Here is a 15280-nt window from a genome sequence, read left to right on the forward strand (position 1 = left end):
CCCACCTGGCTCCGCCCCCTAAGCGACTACAAAGGCCAGCGTGCAGTGTATGTCGCCTCTTAGTGACGTTACGTCCGCGGAGCCGCACACGCTTCGTCAGCTCCTTTCGACGGCGTGCGTCGTAGAGGCGGGAGGGGAGGGTCTCTGAGAGGGTGGGGTCGCGGAGCCGAGGGCGCGCGACTGAGCGTGGTCTTCGGGGCTTCTGTGTCAGGTTCCAGTGTCTGACTTTTCCGAGCTCCGTTTGTGTGGGGAGAGGACGTGAGAACACTACCTCTCCCACCACGCGTGGGGCGGTAAAAGACGGCTCCTTTAATGGAAATACCGCCCTCCCGGCGCGGAGAGCCCCCGCTGCGGGCGAGCGCGGGACGCGTGGCCGTGCTGCAGCGTCCTACAAAACCCAAGAGGGGAGGCACCGACCTAGTCTCGGCTGCAGGGGCCCGGAGTCTCCTGTTGACTGAACACATTGGCCCTACCCGGACCTCTTGAGGGTGTTGAGCCGGGGGCTGAGGGAAGTAGGCTTCCCTTCCAACCCTTCGAAAAGGGCGTCTCGCCCCTGGCCCTAACTTTCTTTGAAAAGGAAGTGGGCTCTTCAGCTTTTTGCAACTGTTAAAACATGCGATCTTATGGGCAAAGAACTAACAACTGATCTTTTGTTTCATATAAAAAATTATTCACGTTCTAGGAGAGAGTGGATTTGAATTTTAGTGGACTCAGTGTAGCAAAACTTTTATTCAGCTACTGGGCGTGCTTATCCCGACAGCTCCGAGAATGTGACGATACAGTTCTGGGCTGCTGCTTCATAAGAGAGCGCTTCTTCTGGCAAGTTCTGTCTTCCTTGGCTATTATGGCTTGTGTACCTATGATTTAATTTCAGGTGGGTACCAGAGTATCTGCCTTCACAAAGTATACTGCCTTCTGATGCTCCCCGCCCCCTCGTAGTGAGAGGGAAATCTCTTCCAAATGGAGGATTCAAGGCTTACCCATGCTTTTCTTTTGCTCCAAGAGATAGAGGATTTATACTGCGAGACCTCCCTGGCGGTCTAGAGGTTAGGATCCGCTTTTTTTCCTGCAATGGTCCGGTTTCAATCCCTACTTAGGGAACTTGTGGTTGTGGTTTAGTAACTTAAGTCGTGTCCGAATCCTGCGACCCCATTAACTGTGGATCTTCAGGCTCCTCTGTCCGTGGGATTTTCCAAGCAAGAATACTGGAGTCGGTTTGAGCTAAGACCCCGCAAACCAGCCTGTGGGGCAAAGAAAAAAGAAACTTACGCTTGTTCTCTGACTTATACATCACAATTTATGTCAGTTCCAGCCAGATTCTTAATTTAAATCACTATGATCGGATGTACTATGATCATTTATTGAAATAACAACCCACACATCAGGGCAGTTAAATGATAAACTGAAGCATATTAGAATTTTTAAAAGTTTGATCAAAAACCAATTCCAATCGGGCAGCACCAAAGCAGAAGTAGTTAGGAGCCCTCTGCAGCAGGAGGCAGGGTAGACTGTTGTAGAAAAAGTGCAGAAACAAAAGAAGAAATCATTTGATTGGCTGCAGCTGGAAGCCTAGCTGAGGGCTGTTGGTTATTTGTCCTTAGCAGTTTTGATATTATAACCTTAAGGCATTTACACATTTAGATCTTGGTTTGCTTAAATAGGCCAACGCAGCATTAGAGGTTCATCAATCTAATCGTCTCCTTGTTTTATTAACTTAACAGTGCAAACAGCTTATTGTGGAAAAATCAGTTGTCTGCTATATGCCTTGAGGCTTAGTGGAGCCTTTTTTTCTGTTTGGTGACACATTTGGCTTTGCCCATCACCTTATGATCTTATTTTTTCCTAAGAAGCTTTTCATACATTTCAGTGACCAAATGAGGTCACTGAGTGAGCATTAATAGAGTCAACAATGAGAAGAGTGTCAAGGGAAGTATTCTAGGCCTCTTTTAGGTCTGTTTCATGGTCTCTTATTCATGGCTTTACGTATCCATCACAGATCCACTATCTGCCAAGGAGCTCAAGGCAAATGAATAAGGAAATTCAAATGTTCTTATTTGTAGTATCAATCTCAATTGATGTAATTATGCTCAACACTGTGCCAACTTTTTCTAAGTATTATTTAAGCCTCACAGCAACTCCAGTGGGTTAAATACTATCGTCTCTTTTATCAGATGACACAGAAAGGTTAAGTAATCTACCCTGTATCTCACAGTTAATTTGTAGCAAAGCCAGGATTAGAATCCAGAAAGGGTAACTCCAAAGCCCTCATTCTGAGAAGCAGAACTGCTGTCTCACTTGAGTGGTGAGAAACACTGGGCTCTGTCACTGTCCTCTGCATCATAAAATATTGAGGAAGAGATTAAAATGTTGCTTTCCTGATGGGGGCGGAGGTTTACTAGAGAGGATAAAGAACCTCTCTGCTGTGAGGAAAAGAAAAGTAAAATGTCTGGGAAAAAAAGAAAAGAAAACCTTTATCCCCAGAAAGATGAAGGTTGTCTGGTGTGGGTCTGTCTGAAGCAAGCTGAGGTCTGCAGCCCTTTACGTGCTGTTTCCAAATGAAAAGTGGAATACCGACGATCTTTCCTCATATGCTTTCATTTTGAGTATTGGGCTCGGATTCATTAGAAACATGTCATATATCCAACATTAGGGAAAAAAACAGCTTGAAGAAGTAATGTATCTTCGGGGGTTGTGAGATTTGAGGCTGTTGACCTTTCATTAATGATGAAAGCAGAGGGGTAGTCAGAGAAGATGATACACAGAGTTACAAATGGGGAAGCCTCACTAGGAACATGAAGGGGCTACATGTGAACGCCTGCTGCAGCGGGGTGTGGGTTGTAGCATCTTGCCTTGGCTCTCCTTTCTGTCCTGACAGGTGTGGATTTTGATCAGGGCCTGAGCACCATGTGGACCGCGGATGAGATTGCCCGGCTGTGTTACGAGCACTATGGGAGCAGGCTGCCCAAGCAAGGGAAGCCTGAGCCCAACCGCGAGTGGACGTTGCTCGCAGCCGTGGTGAAGATACAACCCACAGCTGACCAGGCCTGCGACCGCTCTGACGGACCAGTGCAAGGTGAGACCTTTTCTCCCTGAAACACTCTCTCCCAGTAAGAGACACAGGGCTAACCAGGGATGGTGGTGGTTGGGTATGATCCGAGATGCTGGGCACGTTCTGCTGCTGCTGGCCGGGTGCTGCGGGACCTCTGGTGGCGGGAGATGGCTGTGCAGAAACCACAGTCCTCAGCTGAGGCAGCCTGTGAGGGAGCCCTCTGGATGAATGTGCGGGGAGGGTATTAAACTTGCCGACCATTCAGATTCTGAGAATTCATTTTATGATTTGCTTTTTTTTCCCCCTCAGTGACAAAGGAAGTTGTCTCAATGGGAACAGGAACCAAATGCATAGGCCAGTCCAAAATGAGGAAGAGCGGTAAGCCTGGGTGGGGTCTCAACAGGGGCTGTTAGGGAGTTTTAGAAAACTGGTGTCGGTGTCACCTGTTTCTCTTCCCGGCAGAGCAAAGGGGCCTTATTTGCAGAGCACAGGGGCGTGTCACTAGGTGGCTGACCTTTCACTTCCTGCTGACTGTCGCTCCAGTTGGAAGGACAGAACTCATTTAAAGAATGGAAATGAGTTTCAGAAGCAAAGGCTGCCAGGAACATCTTTCTGAGTGGATTGAAAGTTGGCCAGTTACTTTCCTGCTCAAACCAAAAGGTCCCTGAGTTTAGCTTTCCATAGTACATCTGAAGCTCCAGAAAGCAATTGTGAATCAAATGGAGATTTTGGCACAAAAAAGAGTAAGAAAATCCCTTAGAGGTCTGGCATCTTCACTTTCTAGATGCCAGTTAACAGATTCCTCCTCCAGTTTCCTTCCCTCATCTCCTGGTTTTCCCTGGGGTATGAGGTCGCTGTTCCAGGACCACTATTGATTGAATGCAACGGAATTGTATCACCATGGGCACAAGTATGGCACCAGGGTACAAAAGATCTGGACCTCTGTCCTCCTGATAAAGATCTCCCTATAAATCAGAAGTTCTCAGATAGGGGAGATTTGCCCTCCAGGAGACATTTGGCAATGTCTGGAGACATTTTTGACTGTCAAAACTGGGAGAAGGGGAATATGCTAGTGGTCTCTAGTGAATAGAGTCCAGGAATGCTGCCAAACATCCTGCAGTGTACAGGACAGACACCCCACACACACACACACACACACAGCATTTTCCAACCCGAGATTTCAGCAGTTGAGGAAACCCTGCTGTAAATGCTGTGCCAGTAATGATTGTGCTGCTTTCTGGCAAAGCCCTCCAGGAGTTATGTGACCCGTCTGGGTACTGGGGAAAACTGCTGTGTTCTGCTTTCAGGAATCAGGTTCCACATGTTTTCACTAGTGTCTTATCTTTGCCACAGGTGACATCCTCAATGATAGCCATGCTGAGGTCATAGCCAGAAGGAGCTTCCAAAGGTAAAGCCACATCGCCAGAGAGCTTGATCTAGCATGGGTGGGAGTCCCAGAATTTGCATTTCTAATAAGCCCCCAGTTCAGTTCAGTTCAGTCGCTAAGTTGTGTCCGACTCTTTGCGACCCCATGAAGCGCAGCACACCAGGCCTCCCTGTCCATCACCAATGCCTGGAGTTTACTCAAACTCATGCCCATCGAGTCGGTGATGCCATCCAGCCATCTCATCCTCTGTCGTCCCCTTCTCTTCCTGCCTCCAATCCCTCCCAGCATCAGGCTCTTTTCCAGTGAGTCAGCTCTTCGCATGAGGTGGCCAAAGTATTGGAGTTTCAGCTTCAGCATCAGTCCTTCCAATGAACACCCAGGACTGATCTCCTTTAGGATGGACTGGTTGGATCTCCTTGCAGTCCAAGGGACTCTCAAGAGTCTTCTCCAACACCACAGTTCAGAAGCATCAATTTTTCGGCACTCAGCCTTCTTCACAGTCCAACTCTCACATCCATACATGACCACTGGAAAACCATAGCCTTGACCAGATGGACCTTTGTTGGCAAAGTAATGTCTCTGCTTTTTAATATGCTGTCTAGGTTAGTCATAACTTTCCTTCCAAGGAGTGAGCATCTTTTAATTTCATGGCTGCAGTCACCATCTGCAGTGATTTTGGAGCCCAAAAAAATAAAGTCTGACACTGTTTCCACTGTCTCCCCATCTATTTCCCATGAGGTGATGGGACCAGATGCCATGATCTTAGTTTTCTGAATGTTAAGCTTTAAGCCAACCTTTTCACTCTCCTCTTTCACTTTCATCAAGAGGCTTTTTAGTTCCTCTTCACTTTCTGCCATAAGGGCCCCAGGTAATACTAATTATGTCAGCCTCTGAACTGTACTTAAAATACAGTTGGTCTGGTCTAGACAGGGGTTCTTATGCTTGATTGTGCTTCCGAATCACCTGGAGGGTTTGTTTAAACCTCAGATAGCTGGGCCCATCCCTAGGGGTTCTGATTCAGCAGATCCAGGTGGAGCTTGAAAAGTTGCGTTTCCATTTTTTTTTAATGTTTATTTATTTGCCATCTCGGGTCTTGGCTGCGGCCCGGGCATCTGTGTTGTGTCCTGCAGGATCTTTCCCACGTGGCGCGTGGACTCCAGCTGCAGCACATGGGCTCCAGTAGTTGCACCCTGGGGGCTTAGTTGCTCCACAGCACATGGGATCTTAGTTCCCCGACTAGGGATCAAACCCTAGTCCCTTGCATTGCGAGGCGGACTCTTAACCACTGGATCACCAGAGAAGTCCCAGAAGGTGCATTTCTAATAAATTCCAGCTGGTGCTGCTGGCTCCTGGACCCCATTTTGAGAATCACTAGATCCTTCTCATAATTCCAGGTTGCTATCAGTTTCATTGGTCTCCAGTATCTCTTTCCTTCTTAGTAATCACCCAACCAGAATCTCTCCCTTGACCACAGAGATGGGTTGTTTGCTGTGGTAACCCCACTCCCTCCACGTCCCATTAGGTACCTGCTCCATCAGCTCCACTTGGCAGCTGCCCTGAAGGAGGATAGCATCTTTCTCCCGGGATCTCAGAGAGGACTGTGGAAACTCAGACCAGACCTCCTGTTTGTGTTTTTCTCCAGCCATACACCCTGTAAGTATATTCAAGCCTCTGGATTCATGTTACATTCATCTTTGCTTCCTTATTGTTGTCTTATCCGTGTGTATGTTTCTCAAAAAAAAAAAAACTATTTAGCGAACATGTGGTTACAGCCAGTGACAGTGCTTCTCCACCAAGGAAAGTGGAGGGAGTGTCACCCTACTATTATTCAGTTCTCAGTTCCCAGTCAGGGTCAGGAAGCTTAAAGGTCCAAAACCAGCAATAGGGCTTAGAAATCCAAAGCCCTGAGTTCTGTGGTGATTTATCCTGACACTCATTTCATTCATTCATTAAACACATCAGTTCAGTCGCTTAGTCATGTCCAACCCTTGTGACCCCATGGACTGCAGCACGCCAGGCCTCCCTGTCCATCACCAACTCCCAGAGTTTACTCAAACTCATGTCCATCGAGTCAGTTATGCCATCCAACCTTCTCATCCTCTATCGTCCCCTTCTCCTCCTGCCTTCAATCTTTCCCAGCATCAGGGTCTTTTCCAGTGAGTCAGTTCTTCTCATCAGGTGTCCAAAGTATTAGAGTTTCAGCTTCAGCACCAGTACTTCCAATGAATATCCAGGATTGACTTCCTTTGCAATTGACTGGTTGGATCTCCTTGCAGTCCAAGGGACTCTAAAGAGCCTTCTCCAACAAACACCACAGTTGAAAAGCATCAATTCTGTGGCAGTCAGCTTTCTTTATAGTCCACCTCTCACATCCATACATGACTACTGGAAAAACCATAGCTTTGACTGGCCAGACCTTTGTTAGCAAAGTAATGTCTCTGCTTTTTAATATGCTGTCTATGTTGGCCATACTTTTCTTCCAAGGAGCAAGCATCTTTTAATTTCATGGCTGTAGTCACCATCTGCAATGATTTTGGAGCCCAGAAAAATAAAGTCTCTGTTTCCATTGTTTATCCATCTATTTGCCATCAGATGATGGGACCAGATGCCACGATCTTAGTTTTCTGAATGTTGAGTTTTAAGCCAACTTTTTCACTCTCCTCTTTCATTTTCATCAAGAGGCTCTTTAGTTCTTCTTCGCTTTCTGCCATAAGGGTGGTGTCATCTGTGTATCTGAGGTTATTGATATTTCTGCCTACAATCTTGATTCCAAGTTGTGCTTCATCCAGCCTAGTGTTTCTCCTGATGTACTCTGCATTCAAGTTAAATAAGCAGAGTGACAATATACAGCCTTGACGTACTCCTTTCCCAATTTGGAACCAGTCTGTTTTTCCATATCCAGTTCTAACTGTTGCTTCTTGACCTGCATACAGATTTCTTAGGAGGCAGGTCAGGTGGTCTGGTATTCCCATCTTTTGAAGAATTTTCCACAGTTTGTTGTGATCCACACACTCAAAGGCTTTGGCATAGTCAATAAAGCAGATGTTTTTCTGGAACTCTCTTGCTTTTTCGATGATCCAACGGGTGTTGGCAATTTGATCTCTGGTTCCTCTGCCTTTTCTAAATCCAACTTGAACATCTGGAAGTTCACGGTTCACATACTGTTGAAGCCTGGCATGAAAGATTTTGAACATTACTTTGCTAGCGTGTGAGATGAGTGCAATTGTGCGGTAGTTTGAGCATTCTTTGGCATTGCCTTTCTCTGGGATTAGAATGAAAACTGACCTTTTCCAGTCCTGTGGCCACTGCTGCATTTTCCAAATTTGCTGACATAGTGAGTGCAGCACTTTAACAGCATCATCTTTTAGGATTTGAAATAGCTCAACTGGAATTCCATCACCTCCACTAGCTTTGTTCGTAGTGATGCTTCCTAAGGCCCACTTGACCTCACACTCCAGGATGTCTGGCTCTAGGTGAGTTATCACACCATCGTGGTTATCTGCATCATGAAGATCTTTTTTGTGCAGTTCTTCTATGTATTCTTGCCACCTCTTCATTAAACACATATTTTGTACTATTTGTCAAGCAAGTGTGACATCAGTTATGTAGCAGTGAATAAGACTAGTCCCTCACTTAACCTTTCATTTTTCATGAGATATAGACAGTCATGGTGAGTTAAGGTATATTTTGATGAATTTAAGGGGATTTCGGGTGCTGTAGTTGCATTAGGCAGGAAGACCAGACCTGGCCAGTGGGGTCATTTCTATCCTTTGTTTTTCTGTCTTGAAAATTGAGAATAATTTCTACCCTTGTAGACAACTCAGGGATGATAGTAAAATTTCCCCACCCTCAAAATTTTGAAATAAGGATGTAAGATTGTCCCATGAGTATTAAACTTTAAAATTAACACATGCTATTAGAGCAGATAGGTAATCACTCTTTAGCGACAGTAACTAAAGATCATAATTCAAATAAAAAATATAATATAGCTTTATGAGAGAACATAAAATGACATACAGAGGGAGGCAGGGCTCATCCATACTCTATTCTTAGCAATGCCTTTGGACCAAGGCACCCAAGGACCAAAGGATGTTTCTTAACTCAGTGTTTCTCAAGCTGTAATATATATAACGTGCACCCCAAGATCTTGTTAAACTGAACATGCAAATAGAGCAGCTCTGGATGGATCTGGAGGCCTGCGTTGCTAACCAGCTCCCTGGCGATGCCAGTAGTACTGACCTGTGGATCACACTTTGAGCAGCCAGGGCCTGGGAGGTCCCAGTAGCAGGTGTAGCATTCTTGTGGAGAGATACATCTGGGGATCACAGCGGGCCTGACCACCTAATCAAACGATGAAAATCAGTGGTCCACAGGCTGGTACTGCTCTGCGAGAGAGCACCGCTCCGTGGTCACATGAGGAAACTCAGGACTGTTCAGGGAGTTTTTCGAAAAGCTAATTTCTTTCCATTTTAAGCTTATGAGATTTTTATGTATTTTTAAAAATAATGATAAATAAGCTTCTTAAACATCTTACTTGAGGGAATAAAAAGTTGACAACACTCTATTGATCTTAAAATCTTCTGGAGATTTTACTGGTCTGTGAAATCAAAATCTGGAACCGCTGATCTAACTCCCTGGGTGATGGGCAATCTTTTACAGTGGGATGTCCCCACTGGGAGAAGAGAGAACACTAGAGAATGTGACTGACTGACTGACTTGGCATTTATTCCTCCTCACTGACTGTTAAGTTGGTGCCTGGGTTGGCTACTTCAGACTTTTACATTTGAGGTATGTTAGCATGAGTCAGACTCCTGAGGTCAGACATCGGTCAGGATCAAATCTCTGAGCCTTCGGAGTGGGAGGTGGGCCCTGGGGAATTCTTCAAAGTTCCTGTCACCTTGTGAGGTTTCTGGAAGCCTTCCAGCCAGCCTCTCTGGCAACACTCCATTTCTGCATCTCTTGCCTCTCCCACTCCTAGATTATATAGACCACAGATGTATTATTTACACACTTCAGAAAAGCGGTACACATTAGGTTAGTGCTTGAAGAATCTCCCTTCTCTTGGGAAAGCTATGCTTTTTACTGACCCCTGGTTTTCTTTGGTTCCATGTAAACACAGAGTAAGTCGGAAATCTCTAAACCAGCACAGGGAAATACCAGTTATGCAAGTCTTTACTGAGAGCACATGCAAGGTGGCGAAATTGTGAGCATTATTTGCCAAACTTATTTAACCATGAAATCAACCCTCCACTTCTGTCTTCCAAGTCATCTTGGGGATAACACTCCACAAAATGCACGTGGGAAACCGTGCTTGTTCTAAACCAGGGGTCCCAAACTCAGGACAATTTTGATCCCCAAGGGACACTTGGCAGCATTTGCAGACATTTTTGGTGGTCAGACTCAGGGGTACTATCAGTATTTAGTAGGTAGAAACCAGAGAGACTGCTAAACATCCTGTAATATATAGAACAAGCCCCCATGGCAAAGAATTATCTGGCCTCAAATGTCCATGTGGAGGTTGAGAAACCTTGGTCTAATCTAGTGTTTCCAAAACATCCTGGGATCTTCGTTAAATGGTTCAATTTTTAAGACTCCTTCCACTGAGAGATTCTAGCTCACTGGGTCATCAGTGAGAACACCAGAGAATTGTTATTAGGGAAATTTGGCCAAGTGTTCTTAATTCATCTCAGGTCAGCTGGGAGAAGAGTATTATCATTTAAGGCAGTCATTCTCAAACTCAAGGTTGTATCAGAATCACATAGAGAGCTTGTTAAAACAGACTGCTAGGTACCACCTCCAGAGTTTCTGATTCATCAGGTCTACAATGGGTCCCAGGATTTGGCATTTCTAACAAGTTCCCAAGGGATGTTCATGCAGCTGGTCCGGGGGCCTCGCTTTGGGAACCACTGGTTTAAGGGATTTCTTCTCCTGCAGGTGGGGATGCCTCCATCATTCCAATGCTTGAGTTTGAAGATCAGCCTTGCTGTCCTGTCAGTAGAGATTGGGCCAGTAACCCATCAGTAGAAACTAATGATAACCTAGAAGCTCCTGAAGATAAAAGGAAATGTGAAGACCCAGAGAGTCCTGTGACTAAAAAAATGAGGCTGGAGCCCAGGACTCCTGATGGTACAGCTCACCGTCAGAGTTTTGGCAGTCAGGAAAGGGGCCCAAATCCACCAAATGTCAACAGCTCTCATCTCATGGCAGAGGAACTGGCCAGTGTCACTGGAATGACCCCTAGTGGTGCCAGAGTGGTGGACGTTTATAGAACTGGAGCCAAGTGTGTGCCTGGAGGAGCTGGAGACTCGAGGAAGCCTGGCGCTGCGTATCACCGAGTGGGGCTGCTCCGAGTGAAGCCAGGCCGAGGGGACAGGACTTGCTCCATGTCCTGCAGCGACAAGCTGGCACGGTGGAACGTCCTCGGATGCCAGGGGGCACTACTGATGCACTTCCTAGAAGAACCCATCTACCTTTCAGCTGTGGTCATTGGAAAGTGCCCGTGCAGCCAGGAGGCCATGCAGAGAGCGCTGATCGGGAGGTGAGAGGCGGGGAGGGAGCCATCCTGCCAGAAACAGTCCAGGAGTGTGTCCACGGGGCCCTGAACACAGATACAGACGTAGAAGAAGTTAGGCATTTGTCCTAAGGAAGTGATTAAGAAGGTGCTCAAACATTAGTTTTGTGTACACTAATTAAGAAAAAAAAGGAAACCACATAAATGGCCAGCTATAGAAGATTGTGATTGTTTTTTACAACTAATACTGATGAGAATTAAACATGGAAAAATACTCATAATGTTTAAACAGCAATTTAGAAGGTAAGATGAGTTCCTTTCAGTCTTAAAGTATATTATGTCCATATAAAAAAACATTATAGAAAGATATATACCAAGGTATTAATATGATTACCTTTGAGTTATGGTATTATGGGTGATTTTTTTTCTTCTTTGTGATCACTTTCTTTTTTTTTTGCAGTGTGCATAGTTTGCTATTGTTATGTTAAGAACACTCAAACATTAGTGTTAATTTTTTAAAAGAAAAAAGATGAAGGATGACCACCCAAATGTGATCTCCCTAAGGAAGGGTGGCCACGCCTGATTACTGCCATAGGAACCGAGGGCAGAATACAGCCAGGGCCGGGGAAGCCTGGGCGCTCTTGTCAAATGCACTCTACTAAAGCCAGCTCTTGGGAGCAGTGCCAGGATATGTCCCACTGATTCCACTCCCAGGTACATACCCAAGAGGAATGAGGACATACATCTACATAAAGGCTGTGCATGGGTGTTGAGAGCAACGTTAGTCATAATACCCTAAAACTGAAACAACACAAATGTCCATCAGCTGCTAAACAGATAAATAAAAGATGGTAGCTCCCTATAGTGGAATGTTAGTCAGCCACAAAAAGGGATGGAGTCTGATACATGTCACAACAGGGATGAACCTTGAAAACCTTACGCCAAGTGGAAGAAGCCACACGTTGTATGATCTCATGGACTGAAATGTCCAAAGTAGGCACATCCAGAGAAGGTAGATTGATGGGAGCCGGGGGCTGGAGAAGGAGACGGGGAGCTGCTGCTGTTATGGAGTGACTGGGATTTCTCTTGGGGTGACGGGTGTGTTAGATTTTGGTGCTTGCTGCACAATTCTGTGACTGAAAGAACTGAATTGTAACTTAAAGTGGGTGAATTTTATGGTGTATAAACTTATACCAGTAAAGATGCTCAGGGGGAAAAAAGGCAGTCCTAGGCACGGTGCCCAAGGCATTTTCTCTGTTTTCCATGTTTCTTGATTCTGAGACTTTAAGTTGCTGTCTGCTCAGTTCTAGATCCACTTCATGTTGGCATCTACTTTGTGTGAAATAGTCAAGACAAGAAAAAACTGAAGTTTTGTATTACAGAATAATTATGGTTTCTGGTATATTTGAATGACTCCTTAGGAAGCTGATGCCAACAGGTTAATATTTCTGCTTAAGGCCTTCAAATCTTTCAAACCCAACACGAGGAACAGAGTTTGGTGCTACTGAAGTCCCTGAGGAATGGTGATAAGTTCATGGCTTCACTTGAGAGTGACGGGAGTGAATTTCCCTCATTCGTAAGGTTCAGAGGATCTCGGTTCTGTTCTGTCCCTACCGCCTGTACCATCCCCATAAATAAATAAACACATGCACACACCTTCTAAAGCCTTTGCCTCCTGAGACGTGGGTGGTGATGTGGTGCGCAGCCCTAGACATTCTCTTTGTCGAGGAGTGAGCTAAATTTCATGCATTTTCCCTCACATTTAGGTGTCAGAACGTCTCAGCTCTACCAGAAGGCTTTGGAGTTCAAGAAGTGAAAATACAGCAGTCAGATTTACTGTTTGAACAGAGCCGCTGTGCCGTGCAGACAAGAAAGGCTGACAGCCCAGGACGACTTGTTCCTTGTGGGGCAGGTGAGGGGTCCAGGTTCCACTTGCTCTGGAGTCACTTGTCCCCAGACTGTAGAGTGGCCTGGGGTAGCAGTTTCCCACACAAGTTGTCAATTACGTGGGCTCAGGAGACACCCACACTGGGTCAGGATCATGCTGTGTGACCCTGGGCAACTTGTTCTCTCTTAGCCTGTTTGTTCATCTTCAGATAAGAATTTGTCATTTATTTATCAGCATTGTTATGAGGAATAAATGAGAAATTCTGTTTCATGCATTTGCTGAGTGTCCAGCATATAATAAATGTTCCAACGATTGTTAGCCCTGATGGTGATGACGATGAAGAATCATGAGCTACTTTATACTCTTGTACTCCGGAGGGCAGGCGTCAGAGGGACAGCCACTGTCTCTGACATCATATCCAACTCTCACAGGTCTGCAGTGGTAGGGAAATATTCTTACTAAAATACCTCTGACATTTACGGAAAACTAAATAGCTTTAACCCCAGAATGTTACCTTTTCACAGCCATCAGCTGGAGTGCAGTGCCTGAGCAGCCCCTGGATGTCACCGCCAATGGCTTTCCCCAGGGGACAACAAAGAAAGGAGTCGGACGCCCTCAGGCCAGGTACAGAGCGCTGGGGCAGGAGGCGGCGGTGTTCACACCTCACCCCCTCCGGTGCCAGAACGTTTCCATCCCCGCAGAAAGAGCCCCCGTGCCCACGAGCAGTCCCTGCCCTCCAGTTCTCTCGCCCTTGGCGCCCAAAGGTCTGCTTTCTGTTTTTGTGGATTTACCTGTTCAAGACTTTTCTCTACATGGAATCATACAATATGTGGCTTCTTTCACTTAAGCATGAGGTTTTGAGGCTTCATCCATGTTGTATCGTGTGTCACGCCTTCATTCCATCATATGGATATACCAGTTTGGAGGGGGGCGCTGGTGTTTTTAATTCTTATTTTTTGGCTGCACAACTTGTAAGATCTCAGTTCCCTGACCAGGGATCAAACCCTTGCCCCTGCAATGGAGATGCAGAGTCCCAACCACCAGACCGCCAGGGAATTCCCTGGGTATACCAGGTTTTTAATCTGGTCCATTGATGGTTATTTTACTTTGGGGGTATTCTGAATAATAATTCTTCTCTGAACATTCAGAATGCAAGCTCTTGGGTAGACATTTGTTTTCAACTCTCTTGCGTATACTTGGAGTGGGATTGCTGGGTCATGGGATAACTTTATATTTAACTTTTGAGGAACTACCAGACTGTTTTACATAATAGCTGCAACATTTTAGACTTCCATCAGCAGCATATGAGAATTTCATTATCCCACATCCTTTCCAACTCTTGTTTTTATCTGTCTTTCATTGTAACCTTTGAATGTGAAGTTCTATTTCATTGTGGATTTGATTTGCATTTCTCTAATCACTAATGATGTTGAGCATCTTTTGCTGTATAGCCAATTGTATATCTTCTTTAAAGAAATATCTATTCAGATCTTTTGCCCACTTTTAAAATCAGTTTGTCTTTTTGTTGTTGATTTGCAAGATTTCTTTGTATATTCTGGGTATGAACCCTTTATCAGATATGTATTTCAAATGTTTTCTCTAATTCTGTGGATTGTCTTTCATTTTTTTAAAGTGTTCTTTAAAGCAGGAAAGTTTTCTGTTTTGAAGAAGTTCGTCTTATCTGTTTTTATATTTCATGGTGTGTTCTTTTAGTGTCATGTAAAAATCTGTAGTCGAATCCAAGGGCACAAATATTTACCTAGTATTTTCTTCTTGTAGTTTTAACTTCTTTGTTTAGGACTTTGATCTATTTGATTTAGTTTTTATAAGGTATGAGGTAGGGATCCAACTTTATTCTTTTGCATGTGGATATCTTTATCCCAGCATCATTTCTTGGAAAGGCTATTCTTTCCCCTTGTTGTTCAGTTGCTCAGCCGTGTCTGACCCTTTGTGACCCCATGGACTGCAGTACACCTAGCTTCCCTGTCCTTCACCATCTCCCGGAGCTTGCTCAGAGTCGTGTCCATCGAGTCGGTGATGCCATCCAACCATCTCATCCCTTGTGTCCCCCTTCTCCTCCTGCCTTCTATCTTTCCCAGCATCAGGGACTGCAGTACACCTAGCTTCCCTGTCCTTCACCATCTCCCGGAGCTTGCTCAGAGTCGTGTCCATCGAGTCGGTGATGCCATCCAACCATCTCATCCCTTGTGTCCCCCTTCTCCTCCTGCCTTCTATCTTTCCCAGCATCAGGGACTGCAGTACACCTAGCTTCCCTGTCCTTCACCATCTCCCGGAGCTTGCTCAGAGTCGTGTCCATCGAGTCGGTGATGCCATCCAACCATCTCATCCCTTGTGTCCCCCTTCTCCTCCTGCCTTCTATCTTTCCCAGCATCAGGGACTGCAGTACACCTAGCTTCCCTGTCCTTCACCATCTCCCGGAGCTTG

General features: G+C 45.4%; 1 protein-coding gene across 5 annotated transcripts in view; it reads left to right on the forward strand.

Moving 5' to 3' along the window:
- Positions 1 to 147: 147 nt before the first annotated feature.
- The window catches only part of ADAT1 (adenosine deaminase tRNA specific 1), a 29067-nt gene continuing 13934 nt past the window's right edge, over positions 148 to 15280 (forward strand). Inside the window, exons 1-8 of one of the 5 annotated variants that reach the window (XM_043436800.1) lie at positions 148 to 874; positions 2876 to 3073; positions 3359 to 3427; positions 4403 to 4457; positions 5959 to 6089; positions 10371 to 10974; positions 12714 to 12859; positions 13360 to 13459. In XM_043436800.1, the coding sequence (XP_043292735.1) occupies positions 2905 to 3073; positions 3359 to 3427; positions 4403 to 4457; positions 5959 to 6089; positions 10371 to 10974; positions 12714 to 12859; positions 13360 to 13459 (1274 nt within the window). In that variant the 5' untranslated portion in view covers positions 148 to 874; positions 2876 to 2904. Of the gene's footprint in view, positions 875 to 895; positions 1047 to 2875; positions 3074 to 3358; positions 3428 to 4402; positions 4458 to 5958; positions 6090 to 10370; positions 10975 to 12713; positions 12860 to 13359; positions 13460 to 15280 lie in introns of those variants that run through there. The other 4 variants (XM_043436801.1, XM_043436802.1, XM_043436804.1 and 1 more) reach the window with 4 other exon arrangements.

Source organism: Cervus canadensis, chromosome 18 (genome assembly GCF_019320065.1).
Source record: "Cervus canadensis isolate Bull #8, Minnesota chromosome 18, ASM1932006v1, whole genome shotgun sequence".
Classification (NCBI taxonomy): domain Eukaryota; kingdom Metazoa; phylum Chordata; class Mammalia; order Artiodactyla; family Cervidae; genus Cervus; species Cervus canadensis.